Consider the following 24955-nt stretch of genomic DNA (forward strand, 5'->3'; position numbering starts at 1 on the left):
TACTTTCCCTTCACCTTTGCAAATTGGCTCCATGAGCCTTCTCAAGAGCTGGTTTTTGGGATGTATACAGTGGAGTGAAAGTATTGCTTCTCTCCTGGTTCCACTGGATCCTGTCCTGCTAGGAGAGCACCACTATAAGTTGCTGGCCAATGACAGTACTATGTGGTCAGTGACTGATAGATGAAATGCCATTCTGATGCTGTTCTCTTTGAAGAAAAAAATGTCTGGAGTGAGGTAGAAAGCTATACAACACCAGTTTCATTCTTGGAGAGTTGAACCTTATATTGATTGTACTCAGTTATCAGAGTTTGCAGGTTTCGGTCTGGCTGAAACCAAAGAAGACAATGGACAACATTCATACAGCACTTTACAACCTGTGAAGTACTTCAACTACAATTAGCTCATAAATTCTTACACGAGCCCTGTTGATCAGCATTGCTACTCCTGCATGAGATGCAGGGGGGTTGCATGGTCAAAAAATTTATATTTGTCTCAACTCTCTGATAGTTCAAGAGTAATGCAACATTACATGGGTGTTATTTCCTTTGAAAGAAGATCATTGGAAACTTTTAATCATTGTGAATTTTTGGGTTTATACCCTTGAAATATACAGTATATATATATATATATATAGAGAGAGAGAGAGAGAGAGAGAGAGAGAAGGAGAAGAAGGAGAAGGAGAGAGAGAAGTGGTGGCACAGATTGAACATACTGAAAGACAGTGAAATCTGTGAATCTATATCAGGTTTCCAGGTGCAGCTACTAAAGGGTTCACTTTCTCTGCACCAGGCATGGGCAAACTTTGGCCCTCCAGGTGTTTTGGACTCCAACTCGCACAATTCCTAACAGCTGGTAGGGAATTGTGGGAGTTGGAATCCAAAACACATGGAGGGCTGAAGTTTGCCCATGCCTGACCTAGATTCACCTCTCTCTCTCCCCATACTGTAGCCTGACACTAGAGTTGTCCCTGTGTAGTATAACAACTACAAATATCAGAAACATCAACAAATTGATATTTGGGCTAAAAATCTAAATACACTTAGTATGCCCCATTGAATGAACCAGCTTAATGTAGTGGTTTGAGCAATTCCATAATCAGCTATGAAAAACCACTGGGTGACCTAGGTCAAGTTCCAGACCAGAAAACCCAAGGATAGGGATGCCTTAGAGACAGAGACAACATGAAGGCACACAACAACAACAACAACAACAACAACAACAACAATGTTCCAACCATAACTTATTGTTGAATAAACCAAAATAGGATAGAACTGTTTTATTGTCAGTCATATTTAAGCATTAGCCATGCTTCATTAAATCTACAGTTTCATCATAATCATCAACAAAATGACTTACAGTAATGTACTTTGCTGCCCAGTATATAATCCCTAACATTTTATATAAATAATTATCAGTATCTCGGGAATTAGGGTATATAATTCATGTAATGCTGACTAAATAAATGAACTGACAGTGAACAAAAGTCAATATTTTCTCTTCGTCTCCTGAGATTTTTCAAGCTTATTCTCAAATGTGCTTGCTTCACTGGAGTCAAAAGATTTTTCTCTGTCAAGTGAAACTGTATTTAAAAAATAAAGATAAGGTGAGTTACTGAAACCACCAAGATAATCAAATTAGTCTCACAGGTACTAACGTTATGCAGAATTAATTTTAAAAACAAGTATAGAAAAGGTTTGATTATTTCAAAATAGCTATGCCCCTTCTCAGGTTTAGTTCCCCTCTACCCTTTTAAATCTCCCTGGTTTTAAATTCAACTCGACTTTTCGGTGCACATTTTTTTGTACCCTAATTTTTCATCCTCACTCTAGACTTTGAATAAAAGACAAGGGTTTTTGAAAATCATTGGACCAGGTTAGTCACAAAGCCAGTCCACAATGGGTATAAATGTATGTAAATACTCGGAAGAGGCACCTCAAACCCAGGAGAGAAACCAGCTTCCCTTTTCCAGAGTTGTCTCATTTTACAACTACAAACTGTCAGCAGAAAATGGCACTTCATCTAGGAATATACAATAATATAGATGGGTTCCTGAGTGAATTGTATATAACAAAAATACCACTAGTATAACATAAACAATGATATAATTCAACAACAGTGTTATAAATATGCTGCACTGTTAACTTCACAGCGACAGCAAACAGTATGGTGCAAACTTATAGTACAGTTGTATTTTGTATATATTTTGTATGTGTATATATTGTTGTTGAATTGTGGTAGGCTGTTACTCAAGCTACCTATAACACTGTTGTTGAATTATATCATTGTTTACTTCATCTAGGAAACCAGGGCTATTGTTGCTGGCTACTTAGATCACAATGAAAGGTTGCCAGGAGACCCTGCCTCTATATTCTTTTGTCGTATTGCTTGCAGAACATGGAAGGGGAAAAAATGTTCTGACAAAGTCCAACATTTGACAAGTTGTTTCTGTGTAATAGTACTAGCCTTCCTATAGTATGCATAAGAGAAGCACCTGAAAAAAATATTCTTTTAGACTACAACTCCTAGAATCTCCCAGCTGGTATATTTCCCAGGATCTACTCGCATATGTAATTGAATTCTACTTCTTATCAACTACTTAGTCAGTTGAAGAAGAAAAGGCTGGGGGAATTAAGAGAAAGTGTAGAGCTATGAGGAAAAGTGTTGGCTGAAGACTTTGGGGATTGGGAATGTACAAAGAAAAAAAATTTCATCCTAGCTACAGCTTTTCTTCTGTTCTGCTGAAATCCCTCTTCCAAGGCTGTAGAGATTGTTTGTGTAGGACATATGTTTGACAGTGGAACCGCCCTTACCCATCCTGCCATTGAAATTCCAAATTCATGATGTTGCACTTTAAACTGATTACATCAAACAGGAGCCACATGGCATCTAAGAAGTCTAAGATTATGCATGAAAAATGTAGGTACCATCCTTATAGCAAGTCTTATTCCCGATTTTCTGATTCCCCACCCACCGCATTCAGTAACTAAGACCCATTCTAAAAAGTAAGGGAAAAGCACTTATTTACTTGATAATATGATCCCTGATCAGTAGATGGCTTCCCTCCTCAGTAGTTCTCGACCTGTGGGTTCCCAGATGTTTTGGCCTTCAACTCCCAGAAATCCTAAAAGCTGGTAAACTGGCTGAGGTTTCTGGGAGTTGTAGATTAAAAAACACGTGGGGACCCACAGGTTGAGAACCACTGAACTAGAGTAACTACAGAAGCAGCAGCCATAAAACTGAGAGTGAATCTCACCCCTGGGAAACATGGACATTGGATCCACCAGAACTCCATAGGTGGAAGAAAATCAGACAATTCCGATTTCCAGTAGAGACTTGAAATTCCTATACAGCCTGGAGCAGCTGTAAGAGGGAAAAAGAGAAAGCCAAATATAGATTTTTCTGCTCCTGTGGCAAAGCTCCACCAGCTTTCCTCTACTCCTACCTATTGTATTAGACTTAACCCTATATTATTACCAACTTTCAAGATTAAGCCATATTCTCCCCCACAAAAACTGCTTGCAAAATCTTATAAAATCTCATAAAGATTCATAATGGTCTAGTATGAAGCATAAGGAATACGGTGTCAACACTCCAAGATGAGGAACTCTGGTGGTATGGTTTAAGGCTGTTATGAAATAGAAGTTAGGATTCATGAATATTGCTTGAGGATAAACAGCATGCATTATTCATTTATCTACTACATTTACATCCCATCTTCCAGATGCATACCTTCACAAGGACCTTACCCTAAGAAAATAACTTACTCCCTAATGCAAAAATCTCTAATGCAGTGTACTCTGCAGTCATAAAATCGAGGTTAAAGAATAGAGAATTCTGTAGAAAAAATGAGTCTTCTGCTATTTGAAAGAAATAGCTGTAACATAGATTTACTAAGTGATCTTGAGTAGTAGTTATATGGCCAGCCTGTCTCTAATTTGGTTATATTATATCATTTGCTAAAATTATGAGCCTTAATTTTGACACTTTAAAAAGGTAAATATTTACAGAAATATTGCATTAGCCTTGCACTCTTACTTGCCATTTCTTTTGCTTTCTACATGGGGATAGCAATATTTGGAAAAAGAAAAGCTTTCTGTATCTATGGAATCTCATTTAGCAATATTTTCTTCTTCTATTTTCCTCTGTATGTAAAGGAAGATGAAAATTATGATGGACAGGGATGGAGCTGGCACACTTCTCATTCTCTCATGTTTGCCTTATTAGGGCTTGACAATGCCTGAACAGGAACTGTCATGTCACTGACATGACATTGATGAAGGATGTGTAAAATATTATACTGGGTGAGGAAAATAAACCACTGAACAGTAACAGGACAATTCATAAAGCAAAACAAACAAAATAAAATTGTAAACTTAAAAACCCTGTAGAGAATTTTGAAGTGTTGGCTAAATTTTGAAATCAGAAGTGGAATAATGCAATTTTCTGTATCTTTTGCAGTGGAGTGAGAATAAAGGAACTGGGTATGTAAGAGACATTTGTGTCAAGCCAGTCAGTCTTTTTAAAAGAAGCAACAAAAAGAGAAAGATGAAAAGAATCCCTCCCCCAACCCAACTCTGAGCCCTGAGGATTTGAAGTCCCTAGTCAGTACATAAATGGGTATAGGTGAATATATACAGCTGCAAGAATTTTTCAATAGAGAATTTTCAGAGGAAAGTGATTTTGGTGCTCCTTGAACCTTGCAATTGTATTACTGGCTAATGTGTCAGGTCCCTTTTCCCTTTCTCTACAGACCTTTGGGGCAATGAATAGACTCAGGCACTACTGTCATCACAAATACAATTCCCTGACTGTAAAAGCCTTGGTCATTGAAACATCTGACATTAAGATACAGTCTAGGGTGGTATTCAGGAGGGAGTGCTCTTAAGCACAGAAGGCTGTCAGCAGGAAAGTGAGATAGCATTTTTCAAGACCTAGCTACTCTCACAGTGAAGCGGTTTATATATTACTTGAGAACTAATCAAAATGGCATCTGAGAAGGGCACACAATCACATGAGTACTATAGCTCACAGCAACATTACAACGCTTGACCTTTAGTCGTCCCATTCTTTATTCCTTTTGCACCCAAAAACACTCCCACTTCAGGCAATGTGAAAAGAATGCATGATCAAGTCCCAAAGCCAGGAGGCTATAGAGAGAGAGACCTACATTCACAGCAGCTGCTCAAATGTATGACAGTGAGCATAACTACAATCGCATAAGGATGGCATGGCAGAGTCTTCCACATCAATCACAGATGGGAATATAAGAGCTGTCAAGTGCTCAGAATGAACATAATCTGTTTCAACTTTGGGATTTGGAAATGATGGTGCTTTGTTATTGTAAGGAGAAAGTAGCTGATCTTCAAAAGTATGTATAGAAATTATCAAGAAACCACACATTTTAACCATGGGTAAAGCAGATACAGGTTGAGTATCTTTATCCAAAAGGATTGGACCAGAAGTATTCCAATTTCAGATATTTTTGGATTCTGGAATACTCGCTAATACATAATACTTGGAGATGGGATCCATATCTAAACACAAAATTCATTTATGTTTCATACATACCTTATACACATAGACTAAAGGTAATTTCATATAGAATATTTTAAATGCATTTTGCATGGAACAAATTTTGTGTACATTGAAAAACCATGAAACAATGTGTGATGTGGATAATTTTGGGTTTTTGAGCATTTTGGATTTCAGAATTCCAAATAAGGGATGCTCAACAAGAATTGATGCTATTTTTTAAAGGAAGCAATGATTTATCTTGAAACACCATACCCTATTCCATGGTACAATAGTTCTATATAAGTAGCAGCAATATACTGTTGATTTTACATAGTAAGTAAAATATACACAATAAAGTGCATTGTGTATTCTTTTCTGGATGAATAGTCTGTAGAGCCCTTTCTATAGTGCTCAAAAACTGTTCTTGGTAGTTTCTACAGTATATTATTACAGTCTCAATTACTTTCAAATAATGGCTTCTTCATAATAAAAGCTTAAGCGTGGCCTTTGAAACCCTGAAAATAATGAGTTGAGGACCCCGACACGACTGGGTTCAAAAGATATTAAAGATGCAAGACTGCAGTCACAAGACAGAAGGTACTATTCAATGGAAAGTTGCAGATTTTTAAATGGTGGAACAGATGACTTTAGTGGACCTGTGCCAATCTATACCATCTGAAACATTGTTGTGAATATTCATGAGACTGAAAAAAAATTGAGCCTCTTCTTTAGCATATGCTCTGGTCTAGCAGCTCAGTCTAGTACTGAGTTGAAAGTGAATGGCATGTTTTTTAAGTCATTTTAGTTTGTATTGAGAAATTCAATTTCCTTAAATTCTGGTGGACACCTTTTATCTCAAATCACACGGAATAATAGGGTGAAATCAGCTTTCATTGAATCATATGGCCAAATCCTATTTGCTATACCATGTTGTAAAATATCCCAGTGGTGTCAGTAGCATGGTGTGGAGTGTGTGAACTGCACTGTATGACACCATCAGAGAGAGTGACATCAAATGTTTTCTGCAGTGTTCTAGCATAAATTTATTAACTTGTAAAATAAAAAGTAGTAGTTAAATATAACCGGAAAAATATTTTTGTAAGCCCAGCTTACATGTAGTATATCAATGTATCTACAAGGCTAAATCTCTATGCCACTCTATATTTTGAACATCATTATCATTATAATCACCATCATTTCTTACCCACCTCTCCCATGGATTGAGGTGAGAAACTAAAACATATACAATGTATAATATACATGGGTTTTGGTCATAGCGCAGTTGGCATTTTAACCCAATCACAATCATGCTTATTTTTGTTGCTGCTGGTTATTTTTTAAGTCAAATTTTCCTGGTATTTTAGCTACAATATTTGTGATCTGTTCTAGTACAAGAGGAGGTCCACATGGTCACCATGGGGGTGGGGATTGTGAAAAAAGAACCCTAATAAAGGGCTGAAAATGATGCAGTGGCAGATCAAGTGACCAATGCCAACAAAATAAAGATGAAAGAAGAGACACATGTTCAGCATTAGGGTGGAGTGGCTTGTTGTCCTTTCAACATCGGTGAGCAACCTGTATTGGGAACAATTGTAAACTACTAAATCAAGCCTCATTATAGGGTATTGTAATTTTGAGAATATGTGGATGGGATGCTTAATAGTGGCCATTTATTTAATAGTGGCTATTAAATTTCCCATCCAGTGTACAACCCTAATGCTGATGTTCTTACGACCTCATCAGATGAGCTGATTTGCCCGTCATACACTGCTTGCTCTCTTCTTTCTCCATGGAGCCTATTACATGGCACACAACAATTTCTGTCCAGGTTCCATGGTGAAAGGGGAGAGCAAGTAGCATTTGTACCTGCCACAGAAACACGTGAGGCTTACTGTGTTGCATTTGGAGCAATGGGGTAGCTGGGCAGTGACACCCATGTGGGATAGCGGCAGAGGTAAGTCAGCGATATGGGGCATGAAGTGACGGGTTCTCCACACACCCCGCCAGGACCCCATGGATTTGCCACGATGCATGGTGAATCCATAGCTCTTTGTGATAAGTTCCTTATTTTATTTAAGTACTTCTTAGTTGTATGCTCCATGCAGTCATGCTGGCCACATGTCCTTGGAGGCGTCTATGGACAATGCCGGTTCTTCGGCTTAGAAATGGGGATTTGCTCCACCCCCAGAGTCAGACATGACTAGACAATGTCGAGGGGAAACCTTTACCTTTACTATAGTTGTATGCTTATTCTATTAATTTTAAAATTACAATTCTTTGATGAATTTGCATATTTCATTTTGCAAAATGCTGCCACAGAGGTTCAGTTATATGTTATGATGCTTCCTTCTTCCTTTTTGGGATGTCATGTACAAATACATTTTATTTGTATTCCAAGTGAATATGCGGTGGATATAAAATATTTCCTTGATGCTTGCACCTATGACACTTTCTGAGTCACCTTTTATGGTTTTATGGGCATAACTACTATAAAAGAAATCCACAAATGGTGGTTTTACATTATTCTGACATGTAACATTTCCTGCTTCGGGTGTGGAACAGCTGGAATGCTCTTCTTTGGAATTAATACTGCTCTTTGGTCCCCTGTGTATTGAAGATGTCTAGAATTCTTTCTGAATAAATTATTCATTTTCAGTTCAAGACAGAAGAATAAGTGCAATGATTTGTTTTCATACACACACATACCTCCTGAATGGTTCACAACTTTATTACCTTCTTGGATTGCTATTTTGCCCATTTTCTTTTGGAGTATACCAGCACTGGGTCAGTGAAAGCACCAAGAATTTTTTAAAGTGTCATTGAAAAACGAATATATGCTTTGTTTTAGTTGACCACTTATTGGCTTCCTTTTTACAAACTCCTGGCAGTGTGCATGTCCAACAAATTAGCTGCTTTTGACCTAGTGGTAACTCCTTTCTACAGAAGGATTATGAGGTGGCCAAAGACCTCTGTTTCTCTATGGTGTTAATCTTAAAACTCGCATACCAAATTTTCTTGCTCTGCTTTCTATTTATTAAACTGGCATGTATTGAAGTCTTGTTGGGTGGGGTGTACTATGAACATTAACAGAATAGTAGCAGCATTGTATATACATTCCATCTGCAGTCTTTAAATGCATTCAACATTTAGCTAGAATGTATTCAATTCTAGACACCAGGAAAGTCAACAAATCCCTCCAGGAACTTTCAGGTTATTCTACCTTCTTTCATATGTCCCTTTAGCCACCATGCCCCCTCCCTTAGAATGCATGCTCAGTAATTGTTAAGCCATTTTTTTTACTTATAAGCCTGGCGTGAATTATTTTCTGTCCTTGTATCATATGCAGTAAGGTTAAACAAAGTGGTGATCCATGGGCCAATACTGATCCACAACACATCTGATACCAATCCATGAGGAGGGATGCTAGCCTTCCATATCAGATATCCCAAGGAAAGTTATTGCAAAGTCAATTGTTGAGTACAGTTTCTTATCTATAGAAAGAAAGAGTTCAGGAATATTGGACATTAATGTTATTGTATTTATGTTAGAGGTGGGAAACGTGCCCAACTAAGCTCCCCCCCCCAGCTCAATTTTTATTTTTTTTAAATTAATAACAAAAGTAAAAATAACTTCTGAAGTGTCAAAAATGGTGCAAAATATGGTGGTTTCCTCCCAGAAACTCAACAAAAAAATAGGGGTGGGGGGCTCACAAATAGGCTGAGAATTCATTGGACTCAAAACCAGAAATAGTGTGACATCACTTCTGGTCATATTGATGTCTCCAATGCTGTCCATGTGGGGACCAGGATCAAAGATAAACTCCACCTCCCCATGGCCCTCCCTTCTCAGTTGTCCAGCCAGAGCTTAAGTTATCTTTATAAAAAGGTGGCAATAATGAAAAACAGAAATAGGCAAAACAGAAAGACTGGTAGTGTCAAATATATTTCATCCATGTTAACACTGTATTATGGCCAACTTTCAAGACTGCATTATCCTTTCCTCCTCAAAAAGAATGCCTGCAAAATCTGATAAAATCTCATATAGATTCATGAGGCAACTGTTATGCAGAAAGTTGTACAATACTGGTGCAACCACTGACATGACATTTCTATGTGCCTTTGCTGAACCATGCAAATACTGTCATAACAAAACTTAATGTTCATTCATGCAGTATAAATTTGACATGTAGAAGTTATATTATTCAAAGTAGGACCTTATCACACCAATTCACTATTTGACTGCATTTGTGTTAGGGTAGATAGTGGATATGCACCATATTGAGCATCTTCAATATTTCATCTTTCCTCATTAGCACAATTGTGCCAATTCATCATTCTGTAATTTCGAAATTATACTTCCACGTGGCCTTGTAACCTTGCCTTCCTGCACTATTATGGTTCCTTTATTTTAAAAAACTATTATTATCAATATGCAGTTTCATAATTCCCATTGGACTAATGTGAGTGATGGGAATGTAGTAGGACTGGGAGCTATTGACAAGCTTTACTTGTTAATAGCTAAGGATGGGAGAATCAAGGGGGTGGGGGCAGGCAAACCAGCAGCAGTATGTATGTGCCTAGCATAACGCAATTGGGCAACCTGACCACAATGTCAATTTGCCTACTTGTGTGTTAGGTTTGTCCTCCCCACTTTGAGAAAAGCAAATGGTTAGTCTAGGCCAGTGGTTCTCAACCTGTGGATCTCAGGTGTTTTGGCCTACAACTTCGAGAAATCTCAGCCAGTTTACCAGCTGTTAGGATTTCTGGGAGTTGAAGGCCAAAACATCTGGGGACCCACAGGCTGAGAACCACTGTTCTCGGCCATAGCATGGCAATCTTTACCTGCAATATCTGATTTACAATAAATTACATGCAAGACAAAAGAAGTGCAATGGGTGTGCTGTTTTTTTCAAAAATATGTAATGTATATTTTAAATGTTTTTGATTGTTTTAACTTAATGTTTTAAAAGGTATGTTTAATGCTTTCTAAACTTTTGTGTCACATTTTGTTTTAACTACTTTTAAAATATGTTTATTTAACTTTGGGTTCCATTTTAGAGGAAGGCAGAGTATACATCTAGAAATAACAACAATGACACTTTTGGTGTGTAATAAGCACACTAAATGTATTTATTTTTAAATAATAAAAGGTAACAATTTACAAAAAAAGCAACACAAACAATTATTCATCTAAGAAATAATTGCTGTGAGTTACATTTTAACCACCAAAAAGCAATGGGAAAGTTTTAAGAACTTCTCAAGCTTTGTTGAACATATAATGATAGTCTTGCAGAAAGAAGATGGTAGACTTACAAGTGCTAAGTAAAGAACAGCACAGAGAACCGTGAATGGAGCATTGGTGCTATTTAATTGTAAATAGCCTCATCACTTTTATTGAAGCATCTCAAACTCTGATGTATGAATAAGCTTCTGGCAATGAAAGAGCCCTGCTTTCCCTGAGGTGTGCTGCCAGTATTAGCAGACTAATCAAATTCTAATGAGGCAAATGTTTACTTACTTTGGAAGATTATGTCTTTTCTTCCAAAGCACCAAAGAGTGATTCGAGAAAGGAAAAAGAGGCACAGATGGATAGCAAAGATAGGGCTAATCTGCAATTGGGATCGATTTTTGATAAACGTGTAATTCACATAAATTAGCAAAGATACTTGGCCATCCTTAGGAAGCATTGCTATTATTCTCATTTTTGCTTTTTTACATTGGTACATATCTATATCCAACTGTCTTCATGGTCCAGTCACCACCACAGTGCCTGAGATCACCTGGCCGGAAAGAATGTTATTTAAAACAGAAGCACAGCTGTACTAGAGCAGCCACTGCAAACAGAAAAAAATCCATAAAGATGGGGATGGAGAACATCTCAGAATGTATACCTATTGGCTTTTAGTTTAATGGAATTACAACCTCCACCCCACTTTTCCAAAGTGATATATGTGGCACAGTACTTCGTTTGGAATTCATATAGTTCACCCTTTAGTATATACTTGTTTATTAATCTTGTTGCATGTCCAGTTGTCCTGCAATTATGGAATTTATACCCTTCTTGTAGAGATGTTGTTCTCTGTTTTGATGACGTTATGCACAGTCTCCTTCTTGGCAAGAACTATAGAAGAATAGAAACTAACATGCTTCATTTGCACCACAGTGCCACTTTATCCCTTTCCACCACTTTCATCATTTTTTTCTCTCATCCTGGAAAGCATGGTGGATATGGAGAAAACTGTTTCCTTTCTTTTCCCCACAAAAAAATGTTCATTTGTGGATCTTCTTGAGGAGTTTGGAGAAATATGGAAGGCTGGTGAGCACATAGGTCCTTCAGAAGATCTTGGAGAATGGCACTCATACCATATCCATGCCTGCAAAAAATACATTGATACATAAATCAGAAGTTTTCTTTTGCCTCCACAAAATGTATTCGAGGGGAGATGTGGTCAAAGTGTTTTGGATGCTCTTGGTAATTTTAGAACCCGAAGACATCTTTTGTAGCAACAGCAGATGTTTTTTAACATCATGGGTAGGTGGCGTAAACATGCCCTCCCCCATATCAGAACACATTTTGAGTTTTTTGGATCAATTTTATTTACCCATGATGCCCTGGAGGAGCGGAAGAATGACCCTGGGGCCACAAAAATAGACTTGGAGGCCACATGGGCCATACTTTATTCAATCCTGATCTACTACAATGGTACTAAATAAAGAAATTAACAATATGTGTGCAGCTCTTTATGTGGACAGTACCTGCTTAAAAGCCACCCAACCTGAGCCAGTGACATTCATTCAATGATGCATAATAAGAATTTTCATGTAAATGTTCATAGTGTCTCAGTTAACTCTGTTCACGTGAATTACTTCATTGTATGTAAAAATCTGGATACTGGCTTAATAGATATTTGATATGGCACAGTTTCATCAGACCTTGACAACTTATGACTCAGGAGACCCATGATAACTAATTCAAAGCATTATTAACCATGATGGTCCTCTCTCTCCTCTAATTCCTTGGGATGCATTAAGGAATGGGGGGAATTTGAAGAGGCAGATGTGATTTTCTCTACTCAGAACAACCTTGTGAAGTGGATATAGAAGTGTGGCTGTCATAGCTTTCAGGAGAACTTGTCATGGTTGAAGAGAATAATAGTGTAGGCTTTGAAATGGGCATTGAGAGGTATTAGTATTGTGCTTTGTCACAGGCAAGAGGCCTCACTGCACTCTTCACTTCAACCTGTCATTTTAGTAAATAAGAATTTCAGATAACACACTTTACTGTGAGAATCCCAGTGTGTACAGACAAAGGCAATACTTTTGTTGTGGTAGTTAGGCTTTTTTTAAAAAAAACTAATCTTCAAGAAGAGGGAGAGAAGCTTACTTCTATGTAGTAGGGATTTCTTTGTCTGCTCTAGACCTTTCCTATAAACCTCTGTTTTCCTATCTCATCTTAAACCTCTGCCTAAAGTAGGACATTTATGCAAGTGATTAAGGACGCAATGGGTTCTAAAGCAGTCCCCCTTCCCATAGCTTCTTCAGATCCAGCTAAATTATGGCAAGAAAGTGGTCTCTCCTTGCTGTGAATTCTTGCTGCATCTGTAGAATACCACTTGACACCATGGCTCGATTCTGGAACTTGCTCCAAATTAATGTTTATTCTGGAATTGGTTTCAAATTAATGTTGGCTGAGACTGATCCAAGATCAACAAATAAGCTTCCTTGGTGAAGTAACGATTTGAACCAGGATTGCCCAGTCCTGCTTTGATACACTATTATCCATTGTTGAGTTTTCAGAAATTTGTGATTGGTGGCCTATGGTCATCTGGATGGGCCAAAATATTCTAGCTTTGCCTACAGCAGGGATGGAAGGACTTCAGACTCATGGGTCCAATCTTACTTTTTACTAGCAATATGAGATCTACCAATCAAGCCAGATGCAAAAAAGACAGGGATGCGGAACTGGGTGATTTTGAGCCAAGGAATGTTGAGAAACATAGCTGTATTGATGGCAGGATACTTCCATACTAAAACGCAGTCCTAGTTCACTTCCAAGTTCACTTTCTTCATCACACTATATAATGGTAGAAAGAAAGCATTTATTATTATTGTTAAACAACAATAATTAAAGTAAAAATAGTGTTGATGATAGAAAATTAAGTTTTAAATGCCAAACAAAATGGGCCATATGCGTATTATATCTGCAATATGACATAGAGAGTATATCCTTTCTCTAACAAGCAACATGTGGGAGACATGCATTTTTCTGTGCTTGGCTGACCTCACTATCTGGATGGTGAAATGAGAGTGAGTATTTGAGGATGATAATTTGCCCATGCCAGTCTTAGGCAAATACATTTGAAACTACAAAGAGCAATGGTTCAACATACTAAAACTAAATTGAAATTATGGGGCCAAAACCAGAAGAAATTAAAAAAGAATGCAATGATATTATATGGTACAAACTAAGCATATTGTGCAATTGTGACACAAAACCTGCGCATTTCCCATCCTGTCTGCCCATGACAGATTTATTATCAGTGAACTAGCTGGCAGGGAACACAGTTGGTTAAATCAATTATCTTGCATACTAGCTATAATACTGGCTTATCCATTATATATGCTTATCGTTTCATTGGGAAATGGTTGGATTTAAAGCCTACAAAATCTCTTTTCTGGTGATACTAGGAAATTGGCAAAAGCCTGACAGCAAGAGCTGTTTATTTTTAGAACCACTGTTGCTTACATTATACGGCAGAAGAAGGGATTGTCTAGGGAATGAACTTCTCACTGAAAAGAGAGGCTCTGTACGGAATTAGGAGTAATATAGCGTGTGACAAATGGCACTATACCAAATTTCTTCCTTTATTGATTCCTGTAACAGGTAGTATTACAATGTTTGGCTTGAGGTTGTTGTGCATCTTTCCACTTCCACTCTGCATTTCTACATGCCATAAAAGAGGAATAAGATGACAACTCCATGTACTTTTATAGTATCTATTACCTGACAAAGCTGAGACAAAAAAATGTTCCTCCCTGAAAAGTGCAGGAGGAACATTTTTGGCAATAATTTTGAACAGAGATGGGAAGACTTTTGTAAGTTCTCTGTGAATAGCGGTTTGTATTTGATTTTTTAAAAAATTACCTTGTTTATATTTGTCTCTACCTCAAGAAGTACAGTAGTCTTACTGAGCAGCTGAACTAAAAACTGCCTTCTTTTTCCTTCTATTTCCATAAGTAAAGGGATAACACTGAAATTCCCTTTTTAAAGAAGTAAGCAGAAAATGCAGGGGGGAGGGAAAGCTTTTTCTTGTGAGGACAGATGTACCTCCATTTCATAGGTATTAGACTTGTGAATGGATTCATTTTGGTCGTTTGCCTTCAGCTTGTTTGGACGCCTGTAATGTCAAGAGATCTGGCACCATTTTTTTTTTTACCAAGGCAGACCACGTGACTGCTGGTCACAGTTCCTTCTGCTCTATCTGGGAGCATGCAGGGAGGCTGCCGCATGTTCGCACTGGGTTTACAGGCTAAAGGTTGACTCTGAGCTTTAGATCAACCTTTAGCCTGTACTAAAGCCTTTAGCTTCTTCCCTTCTCTCTCTTCTCTCCTGTCTTTCAGAAAGTAGTACTTTTAAAAGATTATTGGTATTAAAAAGTATAGGAATTCCAGCAAACAGCAAGGCCTCATTCTCAGAAAAACCGCCTACCTAACTACCTATCTTCCTAAACTTACCACCAACACCTAATAATTTCTTTCCTTTGCAATCTCATAACAAGTTCCCTCTGTTTATATTTCCCTCTATGCTCTCTGGCTTCTTAATTTCATTTCATAATAATACTTTGGCTGTTGTCTCCTAATATAATAATAATAATAAAGAACTGGCCTTCTGTGGAAGCTTTGCCAAAAAGCCAACAGAACCCATTTTCTCTCACTCACTCCAACCTCCATCAGCACATAAAAGATTATTGTTATTATTTGTACTAGTATTCATAAGAATTGTATCAAAAAAACACCACCATCAACCCAAGTCCCACCTGCCTTCCACTAACAACAACCCTATCCTTTGCAATCTGATTGCTTTCTTCTTAATTTCATTTAATAATAATATTTGGCTGTTGTTGCCTAATAATATTATTAATAATAATAATGACCCAAAATGCAGACTGTGCAAGGAAGCTGATGAAACCATGGACCATCTCCTCAGCTGTTGCAAGAAAATCACACAGACGGACTACAAACAAAGGCACAATTCTGTGGCTCAAATTATTCACTGGAACTTACGTTACAAGTGCAACCTGCCAGCAGTAAAGAATTGGTGGGATCATAAACCTGCAAAGGTCATGGAAAATCAACACGCAAAATTACTGTGGGACTTTCGAATCCAGACTGACAAAGTTTTGAAACACAATACATCAGACATCACGATTGTGGAAAAGAAAAAAGTTTGGATTATTGATGTTGCCCTACCAGGTGATAGCTGAATTGATGAAAAACAACAGGAAAAACTCAGCCGTTATCAAGACCTCAAAATCGAACTGCAAAGGCTCTGGGATAAACCAGTACAGGTGGTCCCAGAGGTCATCGGCACACTGGGTGCTGTGCCAAAAGACTTCAGTTGGCATTTGGAAACAATAAACATTGACAAAATCACGATCTGTCAACTGCAAAAGGCCACCTTACTTGGATCTGTGCGCATCATTCAAAAATGCATCAGACAGTTCTAGACGCTTGGGAAGAGTTCGATTTGTGATTTTGCTATACGAAATCCAGCATATATATCTTGTTTGCTGTGACATACTGTGTTTTTGTGTCAGAATAATAATAATAATAATAATAATAATAATAATAATAATAATAATAGAACTGGGGTTCTGTGGAAGCTTTGCCAAGAAGCCAACATGACTCATCGTCTCTTTCTGACTCCAGTCTCCATCAACACAGTGTGAAACCCTAGAAGGATAATTACATTTTAGGGACTTGTTTTAAATAGGTTTTAGATAGTTTAGTAAATATCATACTTACAGTATACTCTCTTTCCCCTGTTTTAACTTACAATACCACATTTGGATCAGAATTCAATATATTATTATAGAATTGCAAATCTGAATTAAGGTTGACTGTCTGACTTTGCTCATCAAGACAGGTCTCCTGTAACTAGAATCTTTTAAAAACTTGATGGCATAGTATCCAAATTAAATCATACCCTCCAACAAGAGCAGGGTTCCTGCTTTGTAGATTTATATGCAGGGCAAGGAATTCACCTAATATAATTGCATGCACTACATTCAGATGCGTGCAGAAGTAACTGAAGTCACGGATTGCATGTGACCTCTAAGGTAATGAGTCTCACCTGTGTGACACTCCTTTCCATTTCAAATATTGCAATCAAATATCACAGGCCTGAAAGAGGGGAAAGCCACTCACTGAAGAGAGTCCTGTTAGCACTGTGCTAATTTGCAATCAATAAATTGCCAGGATAATTTGTCACCTTGACTATCTTATATGCTGTCTTCATTTATGGCTAACTGTCTCATTCCTTAGAAGAAGGGGATACAATTAATTCTGAACCTTAGGGTAGGATTTGGTTATGATACTTGATCACATATCTCCTCTTCCTTATCTCTATTTATTCTAGGTTTCTGTTAATAACAAATAATAGTTTTATCCACATGGTAGGAGACCATGGGAACTGTTGCTTTTTGGTTATAAGTAGCATGAATATTTACACTTGCAAAGTCATAAATAACAAACATATGTATTAGCTGATCTCATTTATAAGTCAAGAGTAGGTTTGGGGGTGGGGGCAGAATATGGATTTCAATATGACCCTTGAATAAAGACTTCATCACATGCACTAAAATCAGTGTTTCTACACATTTACGATTTGGCAACTCATGGAGCCTATTGCATGGTGCAAGTTCCAGGTATTTTGCTGTTTTTTAAGTATGGGTTTCATCTTCATCTGTCTCCCGAGTGATGGCAAATCAAATGGAAAAATCTTTAAGAAAGCAGAAAAAAGGATTAAGTGTGATGGGGTAGGAAAATCTTCCATTTAGTTTAAAAATGGGGTGTGGCGAGGCTTAAGGGAAAACTAACGATCTGAAATGTTTTGCTTATCCCATGGATAGACCCATGAATAATTCAACCAAGGTTGTAGGATTGATTTTTTTGACTAAACTTTTTAGATTTTCATGCATTTTGGGGTTTCCTGTGAGATTTAGGGGCAAAACATGCCTATAAATAACACAGGAAAAACTACATGTCTTTCATTTTCCTTTTTTCAGAAGGATACCATAAAATCAGGTGTCTTTGCTGTTTTCTGAATTTTAAAATAAATGTATACAATTATAATTAGAAAATGTACACAAATATGTTTTAGTCTATAGATGCTGACAATACAGAAACATGTACACAAATTAGAGATGCTGAAAAAAATTATATAGATGTGGGAAGAACAAAAAACCCATTATGGAGCTTGGATGGGACAAGAAAGCAATCCAAATTATGAGTAAAGCAGTCAAAACAAAACTCAAAAGATTTTTGCATTCCTCTTAGAAGTCTCTCCCCGTGCTTAAAAGACCCCTTAGAAAAGTGTTCAGGCCATCACACTAGAGTCTCTTGGTATTACTGAGAAAGAACAAATATTTGCAGAAATAGTTTGCCTGTTCACACATTCTTGTGGTAAATAATATATTCAGGCGAACAGCAACTATACACAAATGTTCATAGTGCTACTTTCTGATTTCTACCTTTCCTCAGTCACTGAATTCAAATTTTAACCTTCACTTTCATTTGGACAAAAACATTTTTTCTTAATATTTATGAATAAGTTCCCCCTCATCAGCCTGGCAACTGCAGAATTTTAAAAATCCCAATGGACAAGCAATCTGGTATAACTAGATTTTTAATTTTTTAAAAAATCTCTTCATTTAATAACATTCATCCTATGCCTTAATACCAAGCCTTGACCAATAACGAAATTTGCACATACAAAACAAATCTGTTTAGGCTCTGTCTTGTGAGTGACCTTTAGCTATTGTCCCCAAAGATTTTGTTTTGATTTGTAATTTTGACAGACATTCAACAGACATACTATCTTGGATAGTGATAATTTCTTTTATTCTCATAAGTAATTGAGAAAGGCTTTGTGTCTGTTTTGGACAGAAAACTCCAGGTGGAGCCATGGGTCTGTAATGGTACTAATGCCTTTCAGACAGTGCTGGAAAAGATCAATTACTAAGATCCATTACTAAGAGCAGATGGAAGCTTTTATTGCCCCTTGATTGGCCCATACACTTCCAATGTGAGGCTGAAGATGTTAGTGCAACTGGCACATAGGAGGTCCATAGCTGTGATCAGTAGCTCTATGCTCAAAACAGCCAATACAACTCTGGACAAAATAGTCAGCTCTCCACATCCACTCAGGTTAGGGGTCCAGGGCCTTCACGAAAGTGGAGAAACCATTAATTTAAGAAATGTTATTTTCTACCTTCGAGAAGACCTCTCTAGGAACTTTAAGAACCTCTAGCATGACTCTGTGACTGCACACAGGAGGAGATAGATATTCCCAGAGAGGTCCTGCAGTATGGCTCTGTGCTTAAATTTCTTTAGAAGTTGGCCATAAAACTGTACTGAAGGATATAGAGATGTCTAGAGATCATATTTTAATCAATTAAATCCACAAAACCTGAGGGTTGATTGTAGCCAGTGACTAAATATTAAAGGCAAGAGATGTTGCAATGCTGAGCCCTAGCATTAGACAGTGAAGTGCACTGTTGTGCAACTCCTTCAGGCATTCTACCTGGGTTTTCCCCATTTTTCTGAGGTAGCAACAGGAATGTCTATGTCTTGTGACTTCTGCTGTCTGTTGGTCTTGGTTTGATTTCTCCCAGTGTAGCACATTCAGCACCACGGGGAAAGGCAAATAAGAACAGATTTCCTGGTTGCTGCTTTGCTTGAAGCAATCATTGCCAGAGCAGCAGTAAGATCCAGAGTGGAATGACTGCATCCTTGCCAGCAAGTCCTTTGGCCATCCTTAATTTAAACAAAAATTAAGAAGAAATTAGAGCACCTGGCAGAATGATTTCATACATGTCATGCCAGAAATAAGTCTGATCAAGCTGAGCTGACCTCACATTCAACAGGTATATAGGATGGGAATGTAATAATATTTCAGGATATCCCCTCTTGCGAACAGGGACATATGTTAGCCACAAAGCCTTCCATATCTTCAGTAAGATCACAGTAAGATCACAACCAAAACAAAGCTGTGCCCCCTAGACAGGAGTATGCAAAAGCTGTGTTTTAAAAATGGTGCTTATTGCACAGCAGGGTGGGTGAACAGTCCTTGGCCTATCTTATGTGGCACTTGACCCAATTTCACAATTACTCTCCAAAAGTAATCCATTAGTGTCTCTGCAAGAGCGGCCTCTCCTTCTCAGCAACCAAATAACATGGAGCGGAAAACAGAAGGGTACAAATAACAGAGTAGCAGCTAAAGAGGAACCTGGGTATTTTTACCTAGCTTTGGCATCATTCACTACAAGTTTCAGCCTTGACCACAACAAACATGCAGCCCTCCAACAGTTTGTCTCAAATGAACTGTGGTCCTTGACAGAAAAGGAAGAGATAGACAAAGAAGCAGCATCAAACAATTGTAAATTTGCAAAAGTGGCCTCTAGAAGATAGGGGGTTAGCATAATTTGAAAACAAAGGATAACGAATCCATAATTAAATTACTTCAGGTTGAGAATGAGGATGATAATCATGGCTTGGAGACATCAAAGATGTATCTTTTTATTTATTTATTTTTCAGTTTTTCCATATTGTTCATACTTGGATGCATTTCATGCATATGGTGTATATGTCTTGACCCATAGGATTTGCAAGTATATAACTTTTACCATGCAAAATAAAAATGAAATCATATGTCAGTGTTATATTTTACACATGGTTGGTCACAATGGTAAAAGAAACTATTCCTGGCTCCATGGAGAACTGAAGTAAGCATAGAAAATGCTAAAGAAATTCTTCTTCAGCTCCAGACTCCAAAACAGGACCCCAAGGATTACTACATCTGGAATATATAAGGGGTATTGATTTATGTATGATCAGATTGATGAAACCAGGTGGGAAGTTGTTATGATTCAGAAAAGAAAGGCTAATATACCATATATATGCAACCAGGAAGCAACTGTTCACCCAGGAGCAACCTCTCTCACCTCCACACAATAGGGGTGTGTATGGGGGGGGGGGGGTTGGCAGTTTCTTCTTGACTGCATACTCATGCCCCCAAACCAGTTTTCCCTTTGTTTGTATTGTCATCTTCAAATAATTATCCAGATTCTAAACCCACTGACCTCAAATAAAGATGGAGGATCAGTAACCACTGTATTCCCAGACTAACCTGTTTATGTATCTTCTCCCCTTTCTACCCATCCACACCATTAAGGAGAGTGTAATTTGCTTTTACAGGTCATTCCAGGAGAATGAACCCTATGTCTCAAAGTACAATACACACACATCTTTTCTTTGTTTTCAATGCCTGGAGCAAGGATGCTATTTAAGGTGGGGGAGGAACAGACAAACATCTCCATTATGTTTGGGACAATGATTAATGTTGTCCCTCCCCACGGAAATCTGAAATAGCCTCTCAGGCCTTTAGGTTCCATTAGAGACCTACAGCACTTTCTCTATGAATTCTAGGAACATTTGTAAGAAGATATTTTTGATGCACACAATACTATGCATTTTAGGAATAAACAACCAGTCCTCAGGCCAACATTGATCACTAAGTAGTACCAGCTGGACTCCTTCTGTCATTTTCACAGTTGTATCAAAGGCATACAGAAAAGTGATTACCTATTGCAATAGGATTTTTTAGGAGTACATTGTCTTTTCTGTGTAATCCTTCTGCATTGTCTGTTGAAAAGATCTAAACTACATGAAGTGGCTTTCATACAATTACCAGTTGCATAAATGGAATTCCCAAGAGTATAAATGGATTTTATATACTGGAACGGTAATTATTCATAAAGGTTGTCATCACTGATGAGAAATTGTGTCTCAACCATTTGAGGTTGTTCAGAGTTTCTAGTATTTGCAATGTTTATGTATAATGTTGCACTTTTTGTGATTTTTTTTTGCCTCAAAATATATTTTGTCTAAAATATAATATTGCATAAATGCATATTGTCTTTCCACAATTGGCAGTGCTTTGCACAAAAGCATTTGAACAAAATACTTTGGGCACATTTGTTTTTCATCATCGAAGATATAGCTTGGTGAGGCATCAGCACTCTTTGGCAGAGAAGGCTAAAGATCTTGTAAATGTAAAATTCCCATGAATCCATAGCATTGAGCCATAGCAATTAAAGTGGTACCAAACTGCATTAATTATACAGTGCAAATGCCTCTCAAATGCACATTTTTGCTTTGCTATACACTGCACTGGAAAAACAAGTAGAAAGCATCATATATGTAAATTAAGTAAAAGAAGTATATAATAATAATAATAATAATAATAATAATACCATACTTCCCGAATAGGTCAAATAGGTATGGAATTTACCTGTCGTGATTAATCACAAAAGGTGATTATTTATGGGAAAAGAGAAGTTAAATTCTGCAGTCTTCGTGGGCACTCACAGGTTGAGAACCGCAGTGCTACACTGATGGATTATTTAATTGAGGCTGTTGTGTTGGAATCAGACTTAATAATCTTTACAACAGTTCCTACTGAAATCAATAGGATTTGTGAGTGACTGGATTGACCTTGAAGGATCTGGGGGTGGTGACGGCCGACAGGGAGCTCTGGCGTGGGCCTGTCCATGAAGTCACGAAGAGTCGGAAATGACTGAACGAATGAATAACAAAAAACCCAATGAATACCTAGTATGTCTTAGTGATTTCAGAGGGACCTAGACCTCTTTTTATGCTATAATATCAGATTCATTTTTATGACATATAAAAGAATGACCACAACAAATAGGCTTCATTTATGCCAATGGTTCCCAACCTGTGGGTCCTCAGATGTTTTGGCCTTCAAATCCCAGAAATCCTAACAGCTAGTAAACTGGCTGGGATTTCTGGGAGTTGTAGGCCAAAACACCTGGGGACCCATAGGTTGAGAACCACTGAAGTAGACCCAGGGCCCTTCCAGACAGGTCCTATATCCCAAGTTTTATGTTTATCCCAGATTATCCGGCAGTGTGGACTCATATAATCTAGTTTAAAACAGAAAACCTGGGATCAGATCTTGGGATATAGGGCCTGTCTGGAAGGGCCCCTAGACCCCAACCAACAATGCAATGGGGACTTTCTCCTGTCTGTCTCCTCCAGCAGCCATCTGAAGCTAGGGCTGCCACAGTGAAAATTGGAAAGACCTCCTGTACCTTTAATGACTGTAAGGAAAGGGGAATTTCAAAAGGTGTTGCTTGGCATTTACTAGATCACAAGCAACACTGCTAAAAATTCCTTTCTACATAACAATCAAAGGTACTAGAACCATCTCATTTTCACTTTTCAAACTGGGTTTTGCAAAATATGGTTCATTTTGGGTTTTTAAAAAATTCTTTAGAGAGAAGACTGGGAAATCAGTCCTCCCAGAAACAATGGGATCCAGCAGAAGTACAGCTATCACTAGAATAGCAAAGACAAAACAAGAAGCTTCCACTCAGGTGCTTCTGATTTTCTGAGTCTGAAGGACCAATGCTGCATTCAAATGCCCATTTAATATTTCCATGAGGCTTGACCGAGGAATAAATATATTTACTTTTTTAGAAAGCCCAGTCAGTATTTGACATTACTCTTTTTATTATTAGTTGCTTACCATTCTGTAAAGTTCTTATGCGAAGGTTTTATTGGAATTGAATTGTGGATTATCATCATTGCTGCTTTGTATTCATTAATGTCATCTGAAAGTACAAAATGAAATTCTCTAAACCATGCCTTCCTGACAAAGTGACATGTGGCATCATGTAATCCTAATGGATAGATGGTATCACAGCCAGAAAATATATCACAGATCATAAATCTAACACACAGCAATCCTTTTCTGTGATGTGATTAATAGCAACCACTATACAGTATTAGTAATAACCTGCTCGGAAATTTGTGTTATTAAAAAGGTGATTTCAAGAAATTCCACTCCTTTTAAGAACAATAATTAAAAATACAATAGCATCACATGCTACATAACAGTTTAGTACCCCATGCTAAAGCCAATTTAGAATTGCATGCTAAATATAAAGTACCTTGTTGTTATAGGAGATATGTTTGGATAATTCCATATGGGAGAGACATCTGGTAAGAGCTGCATTTTAGTTCTAGGAACAAAAGGCTTAAGAGAGAACTGAGGCAGCTGGGAAAAAAACTGGGGCAGATGATCTGAAGAGTAATAAATGAAAGTGTCACCTGCATTGTGTGGTGCCTGATAAGGGACAACTGTCCCCTCTCAAAAAGGTAGTCTGAAAAAATCTCCCCAGCTGTAGTTCTGCAACACCTATTCAACTCTCTTGTTCTGCGACTTCTGTATGCTGATGTTAATTGAGGAACATCTTGTTCAAGGTCAAATGGTAAGTCTGGTGCTGGGATTTTTGAATGTACATTAAAATGTCTGTGACGTGCTGTGAATTTGTTTGTATAGAGTGGGAGTTAGAACTAAGACAGAAGGATTTGACCAGAATCAGATAGTTTGTGACTTGATGGAGTGCTAAAAAGCTTTCTTTTGCCTTGGTGTGAAATTGTCATCTTTTGTTTATTTGCATGCACCACCCATTCTCATCTAAAGTGAATTTGGGGCAGGTTTAATTTTATAAAACACACAAGTGAAGGGATCTGAACTATCTTCTATCTTCCTTTCTGATGTTACATTCATGGAAGCTGCTTCAATCCACTTACAACCCAAGTTGAGTTCCCTTACTGTATCAGTGAAGGACTGGTAAGAAAATACCAAAGCAAATTGTCCCTTGAGGAGCAAAGTTGAGAGTTTGGCTGTTTCCACCTGGACATAACCCTCGTGAAAATTAGATTTAAGTCCTACTTTAAACATGAACATGGCAAATATGTGACCAACAAATGTGATTGCTAACTCTCCCTAATTTGTTCCTAAAATAATTTATGTGGAAAAGAAAATTTTGGAAGAAGCCATTTTCTTAGGATATTTATTCTGGAAATAAAAAAGAAACAATGCAGAAAACCTAGCAATGCAAAAATCTGTTTGAATTGTGTTATGTTTCTCCAAATTCCACCATCTTTTTATACCAATATTATTATGAATTGGGTAACAAGACATGTTATGCGTGTACATTTTAATGCATTTTGCCTCCTGTGAGGATTTATTTATTGATGCATTAATGCTAGATTCTGCATTTTTTCCTACTAACTAAAGTATTTTTTTTTTCTGTTGTGCAAATGTCAGCTATTCACATTTTCAAGCA

The 24955-nt window shown here is 37.6% G+C and overlaps 1 protein-coding gene across 3 annotated transcripts in view; it reads left to right on the top strand.

Annotated features, from left to right (window-relative positions):
- The window catches only part of NCKAP5 (NCK associated protein 5), a 797184-nt gene that overhangs the window by 134340 nt on the left and 637889 nt on the right, over window positions 1-24955 (top strand). The window contains exon 1 of one of the 3 annotated variants that reach the window (XM_060775800.2): window positions 23886-24091. The exons of the other annotated variants lie outside the window; for them this stretch is intronic. Coding sequence (XP_060631783.2) covers window positions 24050-24091 — 42 coding nt within the window. The 5' untranslated portion in view covers window positions 23886-24049. Of the gene's footprint in view, window positions 1-23885; window positions 24092-24955 lie in introns of those variants that run through there. 3 annotated transcript variants of the gene reach the window in all.

This window comes from Anolis sagrei, chromosome 1 (assembly GCF_037176765.1).
Source record: "Anolis sagrei isolate rAnoSag1 chromosome 1, rAnoSag1.mat, whole genome shotgun sequence".
Classification (NCBI taxonomy): domain Eukaryota; kingdom Metazoa; phylum Chordata; class Lepidosauria; order Squamata; family Dactyloidae; genus Anolis; species Anolis sagrei.